At 39.8% G+C, this 21,226-nt stretch overlaps 2 protein-coding genes across 2 annotated transcripts; both read left to right on the forward strand.

The window, feature by feature from the left end:
- The first annotated feature begins 709 nt into the window (after window positions 1-709).
- Window positions 710-3,877, forward strand: LOC122879435 (zinc finger protein 135-like). The gene is made up of 2 exons (XM_044203523.1): window positions 710-946; window positions 2,464-3,877. The coding sequence occupies exons 1-2, from the start codon at window positions 784-786 to the stop codon at window positions 3,426-3,428; spliced, it is 1,128 nt and encodes a 375-aa protein (XP_044059458.1). The 5' UTR covers window positions 710-783; the 3' UTR covers window positions 3,429-3,877.
- Window positions 3,878-6,479: 2,602 nt separating this feature from the next.
- dna2 (DNA replication helicase/nuclease 2) lies at window positions 6,480-21,205 on the forward strand. Its single transcript, XM_044209188.1, has 25 exons — window positions 6,480-6,862; window positions 7,409-7,465; window positions 7,883-8,777; window positions 9,079-9,187; window positions 9,517-9,666; window positions 10,525-10,708; window positions 11,324-11,472; window positions 11,700-11,822; window positions 12,068-12,314; window positions 12,473-12,587; window positions 12,868-13,024; window positions 13,240-13,431; window positions 13,605-13,847; window positions 13,983-14,096; window positions 14,231-14,340; window positions 15,796-15,905; window positions 16,054-16,182; window positions 16,469-16,561; window positions 16,780-16,973; window positions 17,240-17,329; window positions 17,621-17,834; window positions 18,027-18,116; window positions 18,343-18,528; window positions 18,675-18,821; window positions 19,681-21,205. Exons 1-25 carry the CDS (start codon window positions 6,833-6,835, stop codon window positions 19,732-19,734), a joined length of 4,182 nt encoding a protein of 1,393 aa, XP_044065123.1. The 5' UTR covers window positions 6,480-6,832; the 3' UTR covers window positions 19,735-21,205.
- Window positions 21,206-21,226: the final 21 nt, after the last annotated feature.

Raw genomic sequence — 21,226 nt, forward strand, 5'->3', positions numbered from 1 at the left:
GGTCTTCAGTGTCTTGTTTCATGGCCAGTGGATGGCAGCAAAGCTCTATCATGCTGAGGGACTGGGTCCATTGTGTGCCTCAGTTTCTGCCAGCATCCTGTGTTGCCATGTCCGTTTATATTAAGCGATTTTTCTTTTCCATAATGTTGCTTGTTATTCCTACAGGCAGTTTCCTTGGACATGTTTAGCACATTTTTATCGCCTTTTTTTTGCATTACCTGGGCTTCTATCTGTCTGCTTAATATAGCACAAAGACATCACAGATCAAATAAACAATGTCCACGTCACTGACTGCTACTTTCCTACTGCATAAAGCACAATGCACAGCACAGAAATTGAGGTGTTTTAATAGCTAATTGTCAGCCTATGTAATACCAAAACAATGAAGTCCATCTTCCAGTGGATTTTCTGGTCAATTAAAAACATTTATAGGTTCCGTTTTTGTCTATGTGCCCTCACACATATACTCTATTAATGTAGAGTCTAGAAAATAAAATAAAAACATTTTGTCCAAGGTGCTTACCCCATAAATAGAGAGGAGCACTAATGCCTAATAGTTCAGAATCACTCTGGCTCTCGATTAATCATTTATTTAGCTATAAACCCGTATTATTTATTCTCAAGAGGGTGAGTGAGGGTCTTTCTGGCTGACACCGTACTGTATGTTTAAGGAATCATTTGACGTTTGCGATCGCTCGTTTCTCTCGCGATATCTGGCAACCCCGCGAGCAGCCAGTTTGAGTCTTCAGGAAACAGACGGGAGATCTTGTGTCACCCGCGGAAATGTTCAAAACAGACAAACTGAAAGCTTTGGTCAACGAGCGGTTGACAGCCGCTGCTGAGGAAATATTCCGCATCTTTGAAAAAACTATTAAAGATTATGAGGAGATAGTTTTTCGTTCACAGCAGGAGATCGAGCAACAACGACGGCTCGCTAGGTGGAAAGGTAACTGTTGACTTTAACCTCAACACAGCACTGAAACTGGGACTTTAGACTCCTGATTTAATCAGAATAGCGTTTGTTAAGATGAACTGGAGCTTTCAGTCTTCTGGGCCACTCCCTAAATACTAGATTACACAAAAGACAGCAAGTAGCGCCATTTTGCATCCCTGAACGGGGGGGATGCAAAATGGCTGTCACTGGCAAAATGTCACACAACGGTTTTCTTAGTACAGTATCTCTTCAGAAACTGCTGAATAAACTTTTCACCTTGAGGTACACTTCCACTTCTCCTGTCAGTCAGTTTGGAGGGGAAAAAAGGGATGAATGGAGTAAAGCAAAAGCCATTTGGGACAGTTTACTGGCTACTCTATTATCAAAAAGAGATATCTGTCATTATAAAGTGGTTCTGTACTTAGTCCAAGTGCAGAACAAGTGTTGCAAGTGTTTGTACATGCCCAAAATATGATTAGTAGTAACGTTACACACTGCCTGTGCTGCTATCCTGTTCATTAATTATAAATGGAGGCAAGTCACCTGCCACATTGGGATTAAACCCCCACCATGAAAAATGGCTTTGTGTAGAGGAAATGTCTGTCAAAGCAGACGAAACTGCATCTGCTCGCCTCTTCCTCACAATTGGGGCAGCAAAATAAGGAGGTCGTGGATGCTCACAAAGACTTGTAAAGGGTACTTTACATTCTTGTTTTGGATTATGTTTGATGAACTTAGGTGGAGTGACAGACTTTCATGTGGGGATTCTAGTCCGGGCGTTGGCAAATTTATATTTGGTTTCACAGAGACAAATGTGACAGCTTCTTAAATTACATGCTTGATTAAATGTTTCTCCATATAACAGGGAGTGAAAATTAAAATGATTTCCCAAGCTGTCAGTTGTGAACTGTTTTTGAGAGCTTAGCACATGACGTTTTGACAGTGCAGAAGGAAATCATGATGGATGTTATAACCTTTTGTTTTTACCTCCAAATAAGTGGCTATAATGCATTTGATTGCATGTATTTGTGAAGCCCTGTGAGCCTCAGACAGACAAATTCACATAAAACTTATGAAAATACCACAAGAAAACACAGGCACTTTTACCACCTTTTATCTGTCATCTTCCCCATTGCATCAAACACATAATGAACCGTGACCCCAAATCAAACAAAATGAGTGCCGTAATGAAGCTGACTACTTGGCTTTGATATCATTGCATTTGTAAGTTGATCTACGTTGTTTATATTGGTTTTTATACACTTTTGTTTGCAAGGACATCATCACATACCAGACCCTTTCATTTCACAAATAAGTAGCCATTAAAACATAAGTGCCATTGCAGCTGTTGTTGTCTTGTGCAAAGAAAGACTGTCCCATCTTTTCATCAGCATACTACACATCATAACACAACCATGCAAATCTGTCAATTTTATATCCTGGAACACATTTTCATGTTCTGCCTGTCTTGTCTAGCTCTGTTTAAATATATACAAATCATTTCTTTTCTCATGTGTGATACTGTCCAGCCCCACTGCAGTTCTCTGTCCAGGAAGAGGACGCTCCCTCTGAGCAGGATCACTGTGAGAAGAAGACTGAGCCGTGTGAGGATGACCGTGAGCCCCCGCAGATTAAACAAGAACAGGAAGAGGAACTGTGGACCCCTCAGACAGGTGAAAAGCAGGAGGAGGCTGATACCAAAGACTCTATGTTCAATATAATTTATGTGCAAAGAAGTGATGAAGATGGAAGACAGTTCCCACATCAAAACCAAGATGTTGAAAATAAAAGAGACTGTTTGCCAAGCAGCTCATCTGAACAGTTGAAATCAGAGCCTGATAAAGAAGAAGGCTGTGGTGCATCAGAGCCAACCAGTGACTGTCACATGAGTGAAGTTAGTGATGATGAATGGAGAACCGGGGGAGGATTTCACTCAGGTGCAAACGGGAAGAAACCACAGCAAGCTGGTGAGACAGCAGACAGGCCGTACACCTGCAGCGTTTGCAACAAGAATTTCAGGATTAAATCCATTCTGACTCGCCACATGAAGATGCACACAGGAGAGAAACCTTATAGTTGCAGTGTTTGTGGTAAAAGCTTCATCCAGCGCTCCTATCTGCAGACTCACATGAACTCTCACTCTGGACAGAAACCGTACACGTGTAGTTTCTGTGGCAGAGGGTTCACACAAGTTGGAAACATGAACGCCCACATTCGAATCCACACGGGAGAGAAACCTCACAGCTGTACTGACTGTGGTAAAAGCTTTAGAGAGAAAGCTGATCTTATCAAGCACACAATAATTCACACTGGTGAGAAACCCTACATTTGTACTGTATGTAATATGAAATTCAGCGCTCAGTCTAATCTGACGCGCCATATGAAGACTCATTCAGGGGAGAGGCCGTATACTTGCACTGCCTGTGGGAAAAGATTCATTCGGCGCTCCCATTTAATCATTCATATGAAAACTCACACTGGAGAGAATCTCTAGACTTGAGAAATTATTAGATTTGCTCCATAGTATTTATTTGATAACTTCCTAGGTAGAGTGAACGAGGACTCACATTAGAGAAGTAAAATGTATAAAATAGACTTTTTTCCACTTTCAAAAATGAACCAAACCTTGTAAAAACCATTGTCTATACGTTGCTCTATAGTTGCATAATGTAGAATAAAGTATACAATATTCTTATACAATGAAGAGCTGCATGTATCACAATGCAAACTGTTTTACACAGCCCCTCTTTTGCCAGTGATGTCCAAACAATGCTGCCATCAAACATGCTCCCAGTGTAAATACTCGTGCCTATTTGGAGTTTTAATTTGTGAAGATGTGTACTTTTTTTTATCCTGTCTTTGTTTTTGTTTTCACCTCTGTCATATGTGTTGGTTTCAAAAGCATATTTTACTTTTTAAAAGTTAAATAAAACACTCTGCTGGTGAAATGTTGTCTTTCTCAAGAGTAAGAAAAATTACCTACTTTTTTTCTTTTTTTTAACATAAGAAGACAGACATTCTCACATACCCAACAACTTGCCTGAGGAAATAGGGTTAGTAAACACTGCATATTAAACCTAAACCGCACAAAACAGACTTTTATGAAGATGCAATAACTTTCTAATGCTTATCATGCTGTATTGGTATTATTTTTCTGCTATAATACCAGTATTATTTGTCCACATTATTTGTATTATTTTTCCACAAACTCTGGTGGCTTAATGTAACCAGCAGTGTAAGTTCTCAGTCTTTTACTGCGGCTGTATAAGTACTGGTGGAAAGTAACTAAGTACATTTACTGAAGTACTGTACTTAAGTACAAATTTGAGGTACTTGAGTATTTCCATTTTATGCAACATGTACTCTACTACACTTCAGAGGCAAATATTGTACTTTTTACTCCACTACATTTGTCTGACAGCTTTAGTAGTTAATGAACAACTACAGGCCCATATCAATTTCCCATTTCCAGTCAGGGTTTCGAGCACACCGTAGCACTGAGACTGCTCTCGTTAAGGTCCTCAATGACATCTACTTAAACACAGAGAGTGGCAGAATTTCCGTCTTAGTATTACTGGATCTCAGTGCTGCATTCAACACAGTCGACCACAACAATCTTTCTTAAAGGATAGGGTCTACACTACACTTTCTGTCTATAGGTAATTACACAAAAAGGACATGGAGTTCCCTAAGGCTCCATTCTCAGGCCTCTTCTGTTTAACATCTACATGCTACCACTGGCTCAGATTATGGAAAACAACAAAATATGTTACCATAATTATGCAGACGACACAAATTTAGATAACAATGTCACCAGAAAACTATAATCCAATACAAGCGTAGAGTGTATTGAACAAATCAACGATTGGATGTGCCAGAATTTTCTTCAGTTAAACAAAGAAGTAATTATTTTTGGAGCCAAGGAGGAACGATTAAAAGTCAGCGCTTCGCTTCAATCTGTAATGTTAAAAACCACAAACCAAGCCAGAAATCTTGGTGTGATCATGGAGTCAGACCTGAATTTCAACAGCCACATTAAAACAATTACAAAATCAGCCTACTACCACCTTAAGAATATATCCACAATTAAAGGACTTATGTCTCAGCAGGATTTGGAAAAACTTGCCAATGCATTTATCTTAAGTCGACTTGACTACTGTAATGGTGTCTTTACAGGTCTCAGCTGCAGCTGTCTCAGAATGCTGTTGCTCAGGTCCTCACTAAGACCAAGAAAGTGGATCACATCACTCCAGTTCTGAGGTCTTTACACTGGCTTCCTGTCTGTCAAAGAATTTATTTCAAAACACTGCTGTTGGTTTATAAAGCACTAAATGGTTTAGGGCTAAAGTACATTTCTGATCTTCTGCTATGTTATGAACCATCCAGACCTCTCAGGTCATCTGGGACAGGTCTGCTTTCTGTCCCCAGAGTCAAAACTAAACATGGAGAAGCAGCTTTCAGTTTTTATGCACCACATATCTGGAAAAAACTCCCAGAAAACTGCAGCTCTGCTGCAACTCTCATTTCTTTTAAATCAAGACTTTTCTGTTTGCCACTGCTTTTATTAAATCAAATTTGAGGCTTTTGATTAATATCTTACACTGCACTGTAAGTTTTACTCTCCTGTTTTATTTTTATTTTCTATTTAACTATTTTATTGTATTTAAATGTCATATGTTGCTTTTATATTTAGTCTTGATACCTTTTATGTTTTATGCAAAGCACTTTGAATTGCCTTGTTGTTGAAATATGCTATACAAATAAATTTGCCTTGCCTTAATTAAGGCAAATGAGCTCTTAGTTGAGGGTCACATATATAAAAAAATGCACTCCGCTGCACATTATTTTGGATATCATGCCTAAAACATGAGATGTTGCATGATGACTATAGAAGAAGCCTGAGAGAGAAACACAAGGCCACCTTTAGTGGTTCTGTCCTCCGGGATGATCCTGCCTGTTTCTGGAGAGGACCAGAGACTGTTTCATCAGCATCAAAACGATATCTCCATGCAGAATTTAGATATGTAGTGGCCACATCATGGTGCACTGATGACTCAATGCAGAAAAACAAAAAGGTATGAGAGGGGGCACTGCATCATTACATTTTCTCACTAAATACAAAAACATGTTTAGTGGCTTTGGTGGAATCATATTTTATGACCACTTTTCCCAGTTGACAAAAAAATCAAACTATACCTAAAACATGGATAGACCTTTCTCTAACAACAAAAGGGATTAAAATAAAGCAATTATTTTTTAATGAATTCTCATCAGGTCCTCTTACTTGATTTTTCTGGAGCTGTCAGCCACATCTCATACCTTTCACACCTTTATCATCAACAGAAGATTTGTTTTGTTTTTGTTTTTTTTGTCCCTCAAAATTAAATGGATATTGTTTTACATGGAATATAGGAACACAACTTATTGACATGAATGAATTTCAATCAATGTGAATTATTTAACCATTGCTAACTAATGAAGAAGTTATTTTGTTGAGGGGCTCCATATAAAGTTGTTGTTGTTTTTTAGCGGAAGTGCACCTGATGTCATTTCCGTTGCGCGAAGCTGAAACTTTGGCGCGTCAGACTTTTAAACATCTGAGAAATACTGGAAGAGACAGCGGAAAGTCCATCAAGAAGTTTACCACAAACATTGAACCAGTCTGGTAGTTTTCACGGAAAAGTGACGTTAGCTAACGCTGTTAGGGTAGTCTATAATTTGCTGGTTGTGGAGATGCAGACTCGTTTGTAATGAAGCAAAATGCGCTCTCTTCGGATAGCTGTAACGTTAGCTGATGTCGTGAGGTTAGCCTTCCGTCGACAACGTTGTCGGTCCGTTAGCTAAAAAGATATCGCTAATACAAACACCTGGCTATGGTTTAACTTAATCAGAGGCACCATGAACAGAAACAAGCTGAAGAAAACCAAGGTGAGTTCAGAAGGTTTAGCTGTTGTGTTTTTTTTTTTGACAAAACAGTACGGGGATTTAAAAAGCAGCCTCTGCTGAGCGTTAACGGTTAAATGTCATCTGTCATCCTCGTTTATTATGTCAGCAGTCTCTCATTAACTCAGCTGTGTGTCTGTCTGGTTTGATTGATGTCTCTTGATACTTCCAGTGCAGCCACCTTTTATTTTTCTGGTCAACAACGTAGGGTATCAGAAACAGAAAACACCCCATTCATACATTTTTATATATATAACACGATGTTTCACACAGCTGAGGTTTTAAATGGCGAATCAGATGATAACCTATGTTTGCCTGTATTGTGTAAATGAACATGAACAATGATTTTATGCTGCAACCAGGAGTTTATCACTGTTGACATGTTGTGAAGCTCAAGATCCTTTCTACAGTCTGAAATGTCAAATGTGCTGCATTTTGAAACAAGAAGCTCTGTTTTAACTTGCTGTCTTGTTGGACAATAAACTAAAAAGTGCAAATGCTGACACATGTTTGCTTTGTGGTTTCTTTCAGGCACCAGGAGGGCAGAAGAACATCTCCTCCTTCTTTTCCTCTCAAAACCACCACAAGGTACATTTGGTTAAGACCAGGACAAGACAACATATATAACCACATTAGATTACAAAATTCCCAGACAATTGATATTACATCAATAGTATCTACCATGTCTAATTCCACTGTGCTTTTTGTTTTGTTTGTATGGGCAGCTTCTTTTCTCTTAAACTCATTACACGCCTCAGGAAGATGCTTTTGCCAAGGATGTTACTGTTTTACTCATCTTATTATTTTTACTTAACACATTTGTGTATAAATGTATTGTATCTTATGTAAATTATCTTCTGTTATTTCCTCCCTTGTCTCTTTTTCACCTTTTCTGTTTTTATGTGCTTTTACTTTTTCTTTAATCTGTTTCTACTGTGCTGTAATGCACTAAAATAGTTTTTTAGGTTATGTATTGAAATACTGATTTGGCCGTGTTCCTTTTAGGACTTGTCGTCTTCCACAAAGCTATGTGTCACTGGCACTGCATTCGCCAACACTAAACCTGATGGTGAAATCTCTACATTCAGACCCCATTCCCCCTTAAAGAGGAGTATCCTTGGGGACCTTGAAAACCTCCTACCCTCCTCGCCAGATTTTTTCCTCTCTGTGCCCGAGACCCCCAACAGTCAGATCAGGCTTGCTTCCTCTTCTTCCTCCAAAGATCCAGGTCGGCTGAGCCCCCAGCCCAGCAGAGAGGTGGCAAGTCTGGAGAAGTTCGGCCAACTGTCCCCCATCTGTCGTAGTCCCCGCTCCAAAGGGCATAGTGTAGGGAGCGTTATGACCAAGGAGGGAGGAAAAACCAAGAGGGAAGAGGGATGTTCTGGCTCCCTAAAAAGACTCTTTAGCCCACCTCAAGAGTCTCACAATGCCAAGAGACCAAGAACTGCCAATCTAGCGGCACAAAGAACTACACTCAGCCCCACAGCAACGAGGCCTGTGATTGGCCCTGTGAAGACACCTCATTTCTCCAGTGACCAGTCAGAGGGTCACAGCAGAGGTACTGAAGAGGTCTTTAATGACAACAAATACAAAGTGATGTCACTGAAGTCGGTTTCTTGCCACTATTTTGGGGAACAGAGAAAACACAAGGAAGGGAGAGATGAAAAGGAGAAAGATTGTGGTTTTACTGTGATAACTGAGGAGAAAGCCAGTGGAGACCCACACACTTGTCTGGATAAGGATACTCAACCTAGTGCACAAACTATCGCACCAGCAATGCAGAAAAGTGTAAAGGAGGGAGAGATTGACCTTAACAAGAAAGGAGCTACAAGAACAGCAATGACATCATCGAATGGAAACAGAGACAATGTGACATCATCTGATCAGGAGCGAGCTGGAGGTACCCTGATAAATTTTGATTGCCACCTACTACATGTTTTGTAAGACAAAAAAAGCAGGTGTGTTGCAGAATTTTCCCCACCCTGCTTTAATGCATCTTTCATTGAAAAACATTAAGTGTTTCTCCTAAGCAAAGTGTCTGTGTGATGGACCCTTAGTTAAAAAATGGTATCACCTACCAGGAATGCAGCCTTTAAGACTAGGAAAAGACAAGATTTAGGCTAGCTATGTAGTTTCTTTTTATTCCTTGCTAACTTGTTTTTTGTTTTGTTTTTTCAAAACTTCAAAACTTAAAACTACAGGAATGATGTCAGCGTGTCCTGTGGAAGAGAGGTTGGACGAGAGCTGGTTTGCAGACCAGATGGATCATAATCAAGGTCTTGTCACAGAGAAAAAATCGAAAAAACCCAGGTGAGAAACGCATGGACACACTGGCTTAGAGAATTTTGCCACATAGTTTAATCAATAGGGAGAAAGATGAAGCAGAAGTGAGGGCACATGACACATGGGCCGTATATGTGTGGCTTAACTTGGTGACCAATAAGCTGCTGAAAAGCTTCTCTCTCACTGTCAGTCCAAATCCATCTATGGGCTTCAGCCTCATAGTTGAAGCGAGTTTGTGACTAGAAGGTTGCTAATGACGCAAATACCAACATGTTTATTCTTCCAGGTAAATAAATTCATTCAGATTGAGATGATTTGAAAAAACCTAAGCATAACAGTCCTTTCTGTCCCTACAGTAAGGTGCCAGACCATGTGATCCTTTTTGGAGGCCTAAACAACCGCTACTGGGTTTTAGATGTGGAGGAGAGGCCAGGCCACAAAACACTGACCATCTCATGCTCCAAATCTCTACATCCAACCGAGACGTGTCTGCTGAAAGATGGATGGTAATGCTGTGTGTTATGGTTTTCTGTCCCGTTCACACTGTTATTCAGTTCATCGTACTGTATATCGCATCCTTCCCTACGATGCCCAGATGCAGACTGGATTTGTGAAAGTAGCATTGACTTTTCTACATTATGTACAGTATCAGTGCAAATACTCAATAAACTCACAATGTTTCAGCTTTTCATTCTTTTAATCATAAAATTAATTAGTAATGCATAGAATTCATTTTGGCTGGATGACGTATTATGTGTTCGTTAGTCACAAAAAGTCCAATATTTTGAATTAACCACAACATGTGGAGAAGTTCAATGGGAACTGTGTGTTTATGTACGCATGTGTCTATTTCTATTCTCTCCTTTTTCTTGTGGTATTTAAAGGTAACCTGTGAAGTTTTTGACCCCTAGTAAGGCTAGTAAAGGAGCTGTTTATTTATGAGCTGGTCCCCGTTTTGTTTGTCTAGTGCATGAGGACAGACGTGAACACGCATGTGAGTGGTGTGATACGCAGCCTTGCCAATGGTTTCACACTGTATCACTGATCTACAGGCAGTGTGCCAAGAAATTAAGCAATGCGGCAACAAAGGCAGTGAAGAAGACTGCGAGCTAGTAAACATGGATGTAAACAATACAGGATTTCAAACATTTGAAATGTTTTATGAGGAAGGAAATGATTTCCACATGTTTCTTATACTTCAAGGATACACACAGTGAGTTTTCAAGAGAAATAGTGAATGTAAACCTAACTTTTGTTTGTTTACAAGAAAGCTCCGCAGGGCACCTTGAAGTTGTCATTTCTATTTTGTGTTCATTATCGGGGACTGTGTGTGTGTCTTTATATGGGTGTTTGGGTGTTTCCAGGGAGTTGACGCCTGTTTGTCGCGGTGATGTGGTGCATCTGGAGGGCCACTCTGATGGTGGATCCTGGTTAGTGGACAGGGAGCAGGGCTTCCTGGTTTTACTACCTGATAGCCTCATCTCAGGTACCAGCATCTCGAGCTCCATCCGCTGCATGAGGCGTGCAGTACTGGGAGATATGTTCAAGGTAAAAGGCTTTACTAATACAATTAATATCACTACCTGTTTTATTTTTGTTGGCATGTATTTTTCTTAAATTTCCAATTTTGTCTTACACATTGTACACTTTGCAGAGTGTGAACGCTAATAGTTATTTTATATTAATGATTTCACCCACATGCACCATAAGACTACTAAACAAATATGTATAGATTTTGCTATGTATATCAGAAGAAAAGTTAAATTCAGGTTGTTTAAGTGAGTGTAGTGATGGTTTGAGAGCCTGTTCTTTATCTAAGAGGTGAACGATAACATTCCTGTAATAGCCAGTTTACATTAGCACCCATATGTCATGTTTAGTCAGGTATCCTGCTTATAAACCATTGTGTATTGTCAGCTTAATACCTAAAATGTACAAAAGGGGCTAACATAATGTAATGCAATAGCCCTGTGATAAAAGTTTAAAATGTCAAGAAGTTGTTTTTTTGTTGACTGTTTCAAATAGGTTTTGATTTGAATAATCTTTTAAACCATGGTTTGATTTTGGTGCATAGTTTTCATCTTATTTTGAATACACTTAACCTCAGTAACACAGTGCTATACTCTTTACCTTCTCCTGTTCTTTCTGTTTGCTGTGATGCAGAGTTTTGACGGTGGCTCCAAGCAAATGCTGAACGGCACCATGGCGCATGAAGTCTTCCAGAGAGCAGCTACAGCTAAAGATTTTTCTTTAGGGACACTATCTAAGCTGGCTGACCAGGCCCTGCACAGTCCTCAGTACCTGGGAGACATGTAAGTGATTAGATTATACTCTTTTCCAGTCTGCGATGATACAATTCACAATTATTCAGAACAGAGCAATCAAATCAAGAAATAAAGAAACAGCAGGGAAGCACTGAACAGTTATTTGGGAATGTTTCCTCTAGAGTTAACAATGTATCAAATTTTTCACTTGACATTTGTGTTACATATTGTTTGTCTTGTTCAGCTATGTTTGTGTTTTGTCCATGTGTCTCTAGGTACAGTTTGGGTGTAAGCCAGGAAGAGATGAAGCAGGAGCTGCATGATTATCTGCCCTCACTAGAACATTGGGCAAAGGAATACCTCAGCTCGCCAAAACCGAAAGCCATCAGCCTCAAAATGTATGTACACACAGAGCGCTACAGATTTGCTAACAAAACTTTATTAGCTCTGCAGCAGTCTACCTGATTATTTTGTGTCCATATCTGGTGTTGATCAGTGTAATGAATGTCAAAAGTGAGACTTGTGATTCTGAGGATATTTTGGTTTAATCACAGTTTAAAATGTAATTATCTAAAACCACTGCGAATAAGATTTTCTCAACTTAAAGAGCTGATTATATGTCTCTCTGTCTCGATGACCTCAGCCCTAGCAACAGCAGAGCTCCAAGCAGGTGTCAGGACTCTGCAACTGTTGTCACGGTTACACAGCTGGCAGATATAGAGGAGAACGTGTGGTCACCAAGATTTGGTCTGAAAGGCAAAATCGATGTGACAGCACGGGTTCGAATCCAAAGACCACGAAACGGTAGTCTCAGAACCCCAGAGGAGAAGACTATCCCCCTGGAGCTGAAAACTGGAAAGGAGTCAAACTCAATAGAGCATCGCAGTCAGGTTGGTCGACCTCAGCATGCTCAGCTAGCTAGACATGCACATGTAGACTTGTGGGGTCAGGTGAAAAGGCAGGGTTACATTTATATAGGAAACTTTAATTAGGTCAAATGACTATGGTTTCAAGATGTCCATATACATGTGTTGTTTTTGGTGTGTAGGTGATTCTTTACACTCTGATGAGCTTGGAGAGATACAATCCTGAAGCTGGCTTCCTGCTTTACCTCAAGACTGGCAACCTGCACCCTGTAGTGCCCAGCCATATGGACCGCAGAGGTACAGTATACCCACATGTGCTTAACCAACCTGTCCAACACCAGTTGTGAACAATCATATCAAAACATTATTTTTTTTATCATTAAGAATTGTAGAATATTGGTATATTTTGCAATTCTACAAAATAAAAAGTATCTAGAAAGAACTTGAACCCACTGTAGTTGCAAACACTAAGTTGCCCCCCCCCCCCCCACACACACACACACAGTCTTTGTACTCTTTTTACACTCTGTCACAGCAGCCTCTCCTCCATCTCCTGTATTGCTAAACTTTATCTCAGAGCTGCTGAAGCTGAGGAACACCTTGGTTCATCACATTCACAACTGTGTGGAGAAAGAGGCAGAGCAGAGCCGTTTGTCTAGACTTCCTGACATCCTGACAAACAGACAAACCTGCCAGTATTGTCCTCAGAGAAGAAACTGTGCTTTATATGAGAGGTAAACTTTTTAAACTCATTTTGCAACCATGGAAATCTCAAGCATTAGAGTTTTTATGAAACTTATCAGCAGAGTATTGATATGGTGAGTTTAAATAGTAGTTAAATTGTCTCCTTAAGCTATGATTCCTTCTCTCTATCTTGTACTCTTTTCTTACCACTTTCTTATCGTCCCTCTTTCCTCTTTCTCGACACTTGTCCTCATCCTTCCTCCAGGGCGGTGGATGGCAGCTCTGCAGACATCTGCGAGGATGTTGTCCATGACTTCCTGCAGGAGGAGACGGGTCACCTTACCCCACCACATCTGAGCTATTTTTCCCATTGGCTGCTGCTCTGCTGCCTTGAGGCTGCTACCATGGAGACCAAGAATGGCCGAAAGCGTGTGTGGCTTCAGACAGCTGAGGAAAGGTATGAAGCTGGTCTGTCAAAGTTAGAAATTTAAACACTCATCTCATGTTTGGCTTTTCACTGAATGTTCCAGCTCCTGTTGAGTCAAATGAAGTCCAAATTTTGTATAAAACCAGCCCCTTCATACGATATATATAAAACACTTTGCAGTATTTGCTTGCCTGTGTTTCTAGTGAGAGGAATGGGAGCTGTGTGGGGAGTCTGCAGCTCAGTGGCCCAGTGACCTTGCAGTCTGAAGGAGTTTTCCTCCATCATTTCCAGCGAAGCAGCGTGGTGCCACAGAAGGGTCTGGCCAGCAGCGGGTTGGCCAGCAGGGATCGCATCGTTGTTAGCGACCAGGAAGGTCGTCTAGTTGGTTTAGCAACAGGATACCTGCGTGAGGTCAGCAGGACATTGATCAGCTGCACTCTGGACAGGTGAGAATGAACCCACATACAACTGCCATGCCAAGTATTTCAGGACAACTAAAGGATAGTGAATTGTTTGGATAGCTGCTCAGTTGAAGTCACTAGCCTCATTTACACATGTTTTGTTGTTTATGTGTTTTCCAGAGACCTGTCTAAGTTCAGTGGTATGTTGTTTCGATTGGATGGTGATGAAGGTGTGGTGGGCCTCAGCACTCACCTCACCAATCTCTCCAGACTGATGGAAAACTGTCAGGATAGGTAGCTACAGTAAAATGCAATATTAAGCTATGATGGCATAGCATGTTTGTAATGGATAAACCAACTTATCCCTTGGAAATTAACTAGGTGACAGTTTAAACAATAGCCTCACACATTTGCTCTTTGCTGTGCAGTGATCGTCTGAGGGAGCTGGTTGTTGACCTTCGTCCTCCAGAGTTTATTTCCAACCTCAGTTCTGTTCTGCCAAGAGAGGCAAAGGACACTGTGGCCAACATCCTCAGAGGTGACAAAGCTACTCTGCCTGTCTCATTTACTATCTTTTGTCCTTTTCTATATTCAAGTTTATTTTACTTTCCATTACTGTGGGGGACAAATGAGCAACTTCATGGTCAAAAATTAGTAGACATGATACGCACTTCCCCAAAAATGTTGCACAGTCACTGGAGTTGTAGTTTCATACTTAAATCAATAATTAAAATTGTTCCACACCTGGTCAGTTATCAGGGTTCCCACGCACATTCCCAAACACCATTTAAAAAAAAAAAAAAAAAAAAAAAAAAATCTTCCAATTTAATTTTGCCAGGCTTAGAAGTGAAACCCCATGCGTTGTGTGTAAGTTCAAACTTAAACCCTACACAGACAGATATGAAATAATTAAATGTAAAGTTTGGCATTTACATTTTATCAGATGTAGATCTCTTTCTCTACACAAACAATCGCACGATCATAATTTGGTAGTCTGCGGCACAAACACACGGTATTCAACATACACCCAATCATAACGTGTTATGTCATCTGTAAATCCAGGACCCCGAGCAGGTCTGCCAGGCAAAAATAAAAAATAAAAAGGTCTGCCACGCCAAGTATATCTGCATATCTGGTACCTACACCAGCTAAATACTGGCTAACAGTACTGTTTTACTTTGCTAGCATTGTCTAAAACACAATGCTGCATTGTTAAGGTAAAATGGACCATATCATGACATGAAATGTTTAACTTTTGTAGTGGTGGCTCACATTGGGTGTGATTAGCCTTGTTAAAGACTCCACTTAATATTACTAGTAAAGGGGCTAAAATATGGTGTGATAAACTGATAAGAGTCAGTGGAAGTTAATAATCTTAGTAAACTCTAATTTTGAATCGTACATTTAGGTATGTAAAGTTTAGGTAGATTTGTCAGTAGGCAAAATTGTAGGCTACTATTTGTGTTTATTGGTGTTCAAGTAGCAATGGTTAATATAATTTATAAGAAAAAGGATTCAGGTCATAAATGAATAATAATGATAGTGATACATTTTATTTACATAGCACTTGCCAAGCATAGAGCACAAAGGGATTTCCAAAAGAAACAAAATAAAATACAATGACAGAATACCATAAAAAAATAAAATAACAATATTAAAACAAGACATTTTAAAAAACAGGAAGAGGAGATAGTAGTAAAAGTATTGACATTAAAACATCTAAAGGTTATGCCCATAAACTGATATGTTTCTATAACACTTGTCCTTTATCCATAGACTGCATGTCTTTTAAATCAGACTTCCACAGAGAGGGACACATTAGTATATGGTGCGAGACTGTCATACCAGCTAGATCATCACTGAAAATGTCCTGGAAAATGATCTGTAGAAAAGAGTGGGAACCCTGATTATTTTCTTATACAAGGACATCATTTAGGAGAATTCCCATTTGGTCTGTGTGTGTGTGTGTGTCTCTGTGTGTGTGTGTGTGTAGGTCTCAACAAACCCCAGAAGCAGGCCATGAAGAAGGTGTTATTGTCTAAAGACTACACACTGATTGTTGGTATGCCAGGCACAGGCAAAACCACAACCATCTGCACCCTGGTAAATTTCTTACCATGATCTATGAACTTTACCTTACCTGAACCATAAATCAACATCATCTACTCCCTAGTGAGACCAGACCGATAACCCTCTCTCCACCATTCTCTCTCTCCTTCTTGCTCTTTCTCTTCCTCACTTTTTCTTTCAGGTTCGCATCCTTCACGCATGTGGGTTCAGTGTGTTGCTGACCAGCTACACCCACTCTGCTGTTGACAACATCCTGTTGAAGCTAAAGCGTTTCCGGGTTGGATTTCTGCGTCTTGGGCAGGGGCAGAAGGTGTGCTACAGTTTCATTCTATAGATGTAGTATCTGCTGTTTTAAAAAAAAAAAAAAAAAAAAAAACCTAAGCTACTCCATTCTCTCATTAAAGCAGAAATCTCTATTAAATATTATTGAAGTTATACAGTAATGTGTCAAAATAGTATCTGTTGGGGGATGGAATCATCTGTATATTTGAAATATTAAAGGAACAGTTAACTGACAAATAGTATAGTATAGTATAGTATTTCCCCCCCTTAACTTGCTCTCATTTTTCTCTCTCGTTTTCTTACGCCTTTTCCAGGTTCATCCAGACATCCTGCCATACACAGAGGAAAGTATGAGGAAGAATGGAGTTCACACTCTGTCAGAGTTGGAGCAGCTTTATAACAAGGAGGTGAGGTGTTAGTTTGTGGAATATTGTAATCGCAACTTCCAACTTTGACTGATTTATATACACTGAAATCAGCATTGCCTCTTTTAGAATATTTGACATCTGATGGCAATGTTTTTCCTGCTTCAAGACATTTCACATGTAGATATTGTAACTTACAACATTTAAATAAAATTTGTAAACATCTTACCATTCAATACCAATCCTCTCTCTCTTTCTAGCTGGTAGTGGGAACAACCTGTATGGGCATCAAGCATCCTATTTTCACACGTCGGCGGTTTGATTTCTGCATCGTAGATGAAGCTTCACAGATCAGTCAGCCTATCTGTGTGGGACCCCTGTTCTATGCCAAGAGATTTGTCCTGGTTGGAGATCACCAACAACTGCCTCCAATAGTACAAAATCAGGAAGCTAGGTAAGTGTGTGTGTGTGTGTGTGTGTGAATGAGGTGTGTGTTGAGGAGAAAATAAAAAATTATTGCCTTAATTACACTTATTGTAGTTGTTTGTCTTCATGAGGGTAAAACATGAACACTGTCAGTTTTCACATAAATTTATGGTTAAGGTCAAGGTTCAACATGTTGGGAATCTGACAGGTAATTAATGCTAATAAAGTTAAATAATGTACATAGAAATATCAGTTATCAGGTTGTTGTTTTTTTCGGGGTTTTTTTCCCTCCAGGTCATTTGGGATGGACGAAAGTCTATTTAAGCGACTAGAGCTCCATAGTGAAGCAGTGGTCCAGCTCAATGTACAGTACCGGATGAATAGGTAAACCTCCACACACAGACAACACTTTATGCTTCTGTAATCTTTTCTTGTTTATTATGAGCTCATCTTTAGACCATTCAAATGGCACTTGAACTCTTAACCGCTAATAATACGTTAGCATCTTAATGGAGCTTAGACATAATATGAATACAATAAACTAATAGCCGCTCTGTTTTGCTTTAGCATTGCAGAGAAAACATTTTCCGTTTACAAGACAACAATAAAACAACATGGCAAGAGTCAAAATGATTCCCACTCCATGATAAAATAGTATGTGCTCTGTGTTTTTAGGCAGATAATGTCTCTCAGTAACTCCCTGATGTATGAGGGCCGGCTGGAGTGTGGATCAGAGAGGACGGCCACGGCCCTGCTCACCCTGCCATTCCTGCTTTCTGTCCAGTCGGAGCTTGGTTCCTACTCTAAGACTGATCCCCAGCATGACCTGGCTTGGATACAGTCCACATTGTTGCCTAGCAACCCTGTTTGCTTCCTAGATTGCTCAATGGTTGGTAGACTATACAGTGCACTTCAAGCAGAAAAGATGTTGATATTTGACTGGTGAAAGGTCAAGGAATTTAGTCACCTGCTTCACCTGTTGAAGAAAGTGACTTATGTGAAATGAGAAAAAAAAATTGTGTGAGTAACACAATGGAGGTCACCTGGTCTACATCTTGTTTCTCTCCGCTGCTTCTTTTAGGTGCCAGCACTGGAGTCTGTGGAGCAGGGAGGCATAAGCAATCACACTGAGGCTGCTCTAATACATAAGCTGCTTTCACTGCTGATAAAGGTACATCAATCACTTGCCCAATTGATGCTGAAGTATTTATAGAATAATACAGTTGGTTTTTAAAGTCCTGGCTTAATTTTTTGGGTCATTAGGTTGTTTTTAATACAGTGAATGAAAATGAAAAAAGTGTAAAAAAAAAAAAATAAATAAATAAATAAAAAATAATAGAGAAATAATCAGCGTAGCTAGTCATCTCACTAACCCCTGCTTATTTGTCTTTCTTTAGGCAGGGTGTAAGCCCGGTGATATAGGTGTTATCGCCCCCTACAGACAGCAGTTAAAGAGTATCTCTGCTCTGCTGCAGTCCTCGGCTTTCACCGGTGTGGAGGTGAATACAGTGGACAGATACCAAGGACGGGACAAAAGTCTGATAATTTTTTCTTTTGTCAGGAGCACGGCAGAGGAAGGAAACGTAAGTGTTTCTCTTCCTGTCTCCCCCTTTTGACTCTTCTTTCTCTTCTCTTCTCTATGCCTCAATCTCTGCATGAATGAACAAGCAAATGAACAGGTGAGTAGGAAACTGACCCAATTCTCTCCATTCTGCTTCTCCATTCATAGTTAGGGGAGCTGTTGAAGGACTGGCGTCGCCTGAACGTAGCCATTACCAGGGCTAAACACAAGCTGCTTATGGTGGGCTCTGCCACAACACTACGACGCTATGCACCTGTGGAGAAACTACTCAACCATCTCCAGCAAGAGAACATGATATCCTTTAAATTACATGTTAAAACTTGTTGCTACCACTAAACATTTCTTCATTTGCAATACAAAATCTGATTCTCTTTAATGAGTACTGGTAGCATTCACTCATTCATTTATTGCAAATCTGGTGTTAATAAACTGGTTACTGCATGAGTTTCTTTCTTCAGTGCTGTACAACAGAATTAAGTGTTAATGTAATGAAAAGTCAAAATTGAACAGCAAGTCACCAATGTTCCCAACAAGAGGCAATAAGACTGCTTCAATGCAGTTTTTGAATTACTTGAAGGCATACTATGCAGGATTTGTTGGTTGCTGTTAAACACACCATTCAAAGTTGGCCCCTCCTCCCTGACTTGAGCAAGCCAGAGAGCAGCAGTGGTCGAGTGAGCTAGAGAGTGAATGAAGAGAGGGAGTGGCGTCAGTGAGAACAAAACTGTGAATCCTAGAAATAAAACGTTATTTTCTGATTGTTTCACAGTGTCACAGACCTGCAGCTCGTTATGCATCTATGACACAGACAGAGAGCAGAGGAGACAGCGATGTAACCGGGGGAGATACGGTGATACGTTTTTATAGAGTCCCGGCCTCACACCCTGCACCACTGCCCAAATACCCAGAAATGTCCCGAACACAGCGAAATAATAAGAAACTACAGGCAGAGGGCATCGTCTGCAGATACAGGCACCGCCACACACTTCTAGTGGGTCATAAGTGATGATTGAGAGGGATTATTTTTATGAGTCTATACATTGTTTTTTAGAAAAATCCTGCATAGTATGCCTTTAACCTTTGTTCTGTCGTCTTTGTTTTTTCTTTCATGTATTCTGTGTCTACAAAGTGTTTTCCTGAACCCTTACTTCACATTATCCAGCTCCCGCCAGCTGCCCACAAGGCTTTACCAAGCATGCCCCTGTGATGGAAGTCTGTGAAGCCATGATGGTGTTTCAGGTCACAGGTCTGTCTCACAGTGGAGCAGCTAGTGGCTGATGATCACCTCAACAGGGCAGAGATTAAAGCACAAGCACTGAATGATCTATTAGGAGGCTGTGATCAAACATATGAGCAGCAAATACTTGAGTGAAGTGTCAGTGGCATTTGCAGCCTACTGTCACCTCATGTACAGCTCCACCTGTGATTATTTTGTCCCTCCCAACAAACACTTGGTGGAGTGTAACTGAAGATACAGATTACACTAATCAACACACTAGGACTGACATCTGAAGAACATGTGGGCTTTCAAGGGGACACTGCCTCAGATTTGTACCACACTGAGTAAACACTGTTTTATAAGAATTTTTAAAAGAATTCTTTCTAAGAATTCATACCGACAGAAGTGGAGTGGAGTGTCAAGACCTCATAAACGTAATCTCCATACTGAACCTCAACAAGCGTAAGCCAAAGACCTTTAGACAACAGATCCAATTGTTAATGTTGATCACAATTAAAGGCAACACACTTGAAGCACTCCAGTTTTATATTTATCAGTAATTAATGTCTATGCTGTGAAACAAGGTACTGAGATGATGAACAGCTAAAATAGTTGCTTACAAAATTTTGTACTGAATCCATAAAATGGACTTACAGTTAAAATGTGTGACACTGGTGTATTATGGTACTGAGCATCAAACCAACTAGGACTGGTCACTATTCATAAACTGATATTTTGGATCAAATACCACTATTGATACACTGTGACAATATGTTATACTTGATTATTGGTACTTTTCACTAAGCTTTTAAACACACAACACAGAAAATCAGTAGTAATGTGAATACGGAGCTCAAACTGGTAGTTATAGTTCATGTCACTCAGCTACAACAGTCAGATGTTGTATAAAGGATAAGGTGATTGCTGTAGTGTATGATTTCTGATTTAGTGGATCATCAAATGTTATTTAGTACATCACTGGACTTCATACTTCAGACATACTTGATATTGCATCAGTAGTACAGATTTTAATCTGTGAATGGACTACACTGGCCAATAACAAACTGGTATATAAATAATTTGTTTCTCTATAAAAACATCTGTTTACATTACGCTGTCGGTAACAGCTAAAACTAATGTAAAACCAGGTTTTTGAGTCAGTTTCTTTGCGTATGGCAGATTAGATGAGTAGATCTGAGGCTGTACAGAGACGGAAAGATTACAAAGCAAACTACCTGGTATCATAGTAACCAGTTAAAACTCTAGGAATTTGTGGGAAACCACAATTCAGAAAATAATATTCTGCTTTAACCATTTTGCCAATGTAACCTAATGCTAATGAACTGTGACAACGTCCTGATAACTGTGATTCTACCTTTGCCCTCAAGCTCTGATTTTACATGTTTTGTTTCTGTACGTTATGTTTTAAAACTTTTTTAATATTGTGATTTTTGTCTTTGTGTCATGTGAATAAATAATA

Source organism: Siniperca chuatsi, linkage group LG1, assembly GCF_020085105.1.
Source record: "Siniperca chuatsi isolate FFG_IHB_CAS linkage group LG1, ASM2008510v1, whole genome shotgun sequence".
Taxonomy (NCBI): domain Eukaryota; kingdom Metazoa; phylum Chordata; class Actinopteri; order Centrarchiformes; family Sinipercidae; genus Siniperca; species Siniperca chuatsi.

Coding starts and splice junctions, on each gene's coding strand:
- dna2 (XM_044209188.1), top strand. CDS start 6,833: ATGAACAGAAACAAGCTGAAGAAAACCAAG. Junction 9,667..10,524: donor TGTCTGCTGAAAGATGGATG/GTAATGCTGTGT, acceptor GGGTGTTTCCAG/GGAGTTGACGCCTGTTTGTC. Junction 14,341..15,795: donor TGTGGCCAACATCCTCAGAG/GTGACAAAGCTA, acceptor GTGTGTGTGTAG/GTCTCAACAAACCCCAGAAG.
- LOC122879435 (XM_044203523.1), top strand. CDS start 784: ATGTTCAAAACAGACAAACTGAAAGCTTTGGTCAACGAGCGGTTGACA. Junction 947..2,463: donor ACGGCTCGCTAGGTGGAAAG/GTAACTGTTGAC, acceptor GATACTGTCCAG/CCCCACTGCAGTTCTCTGTC.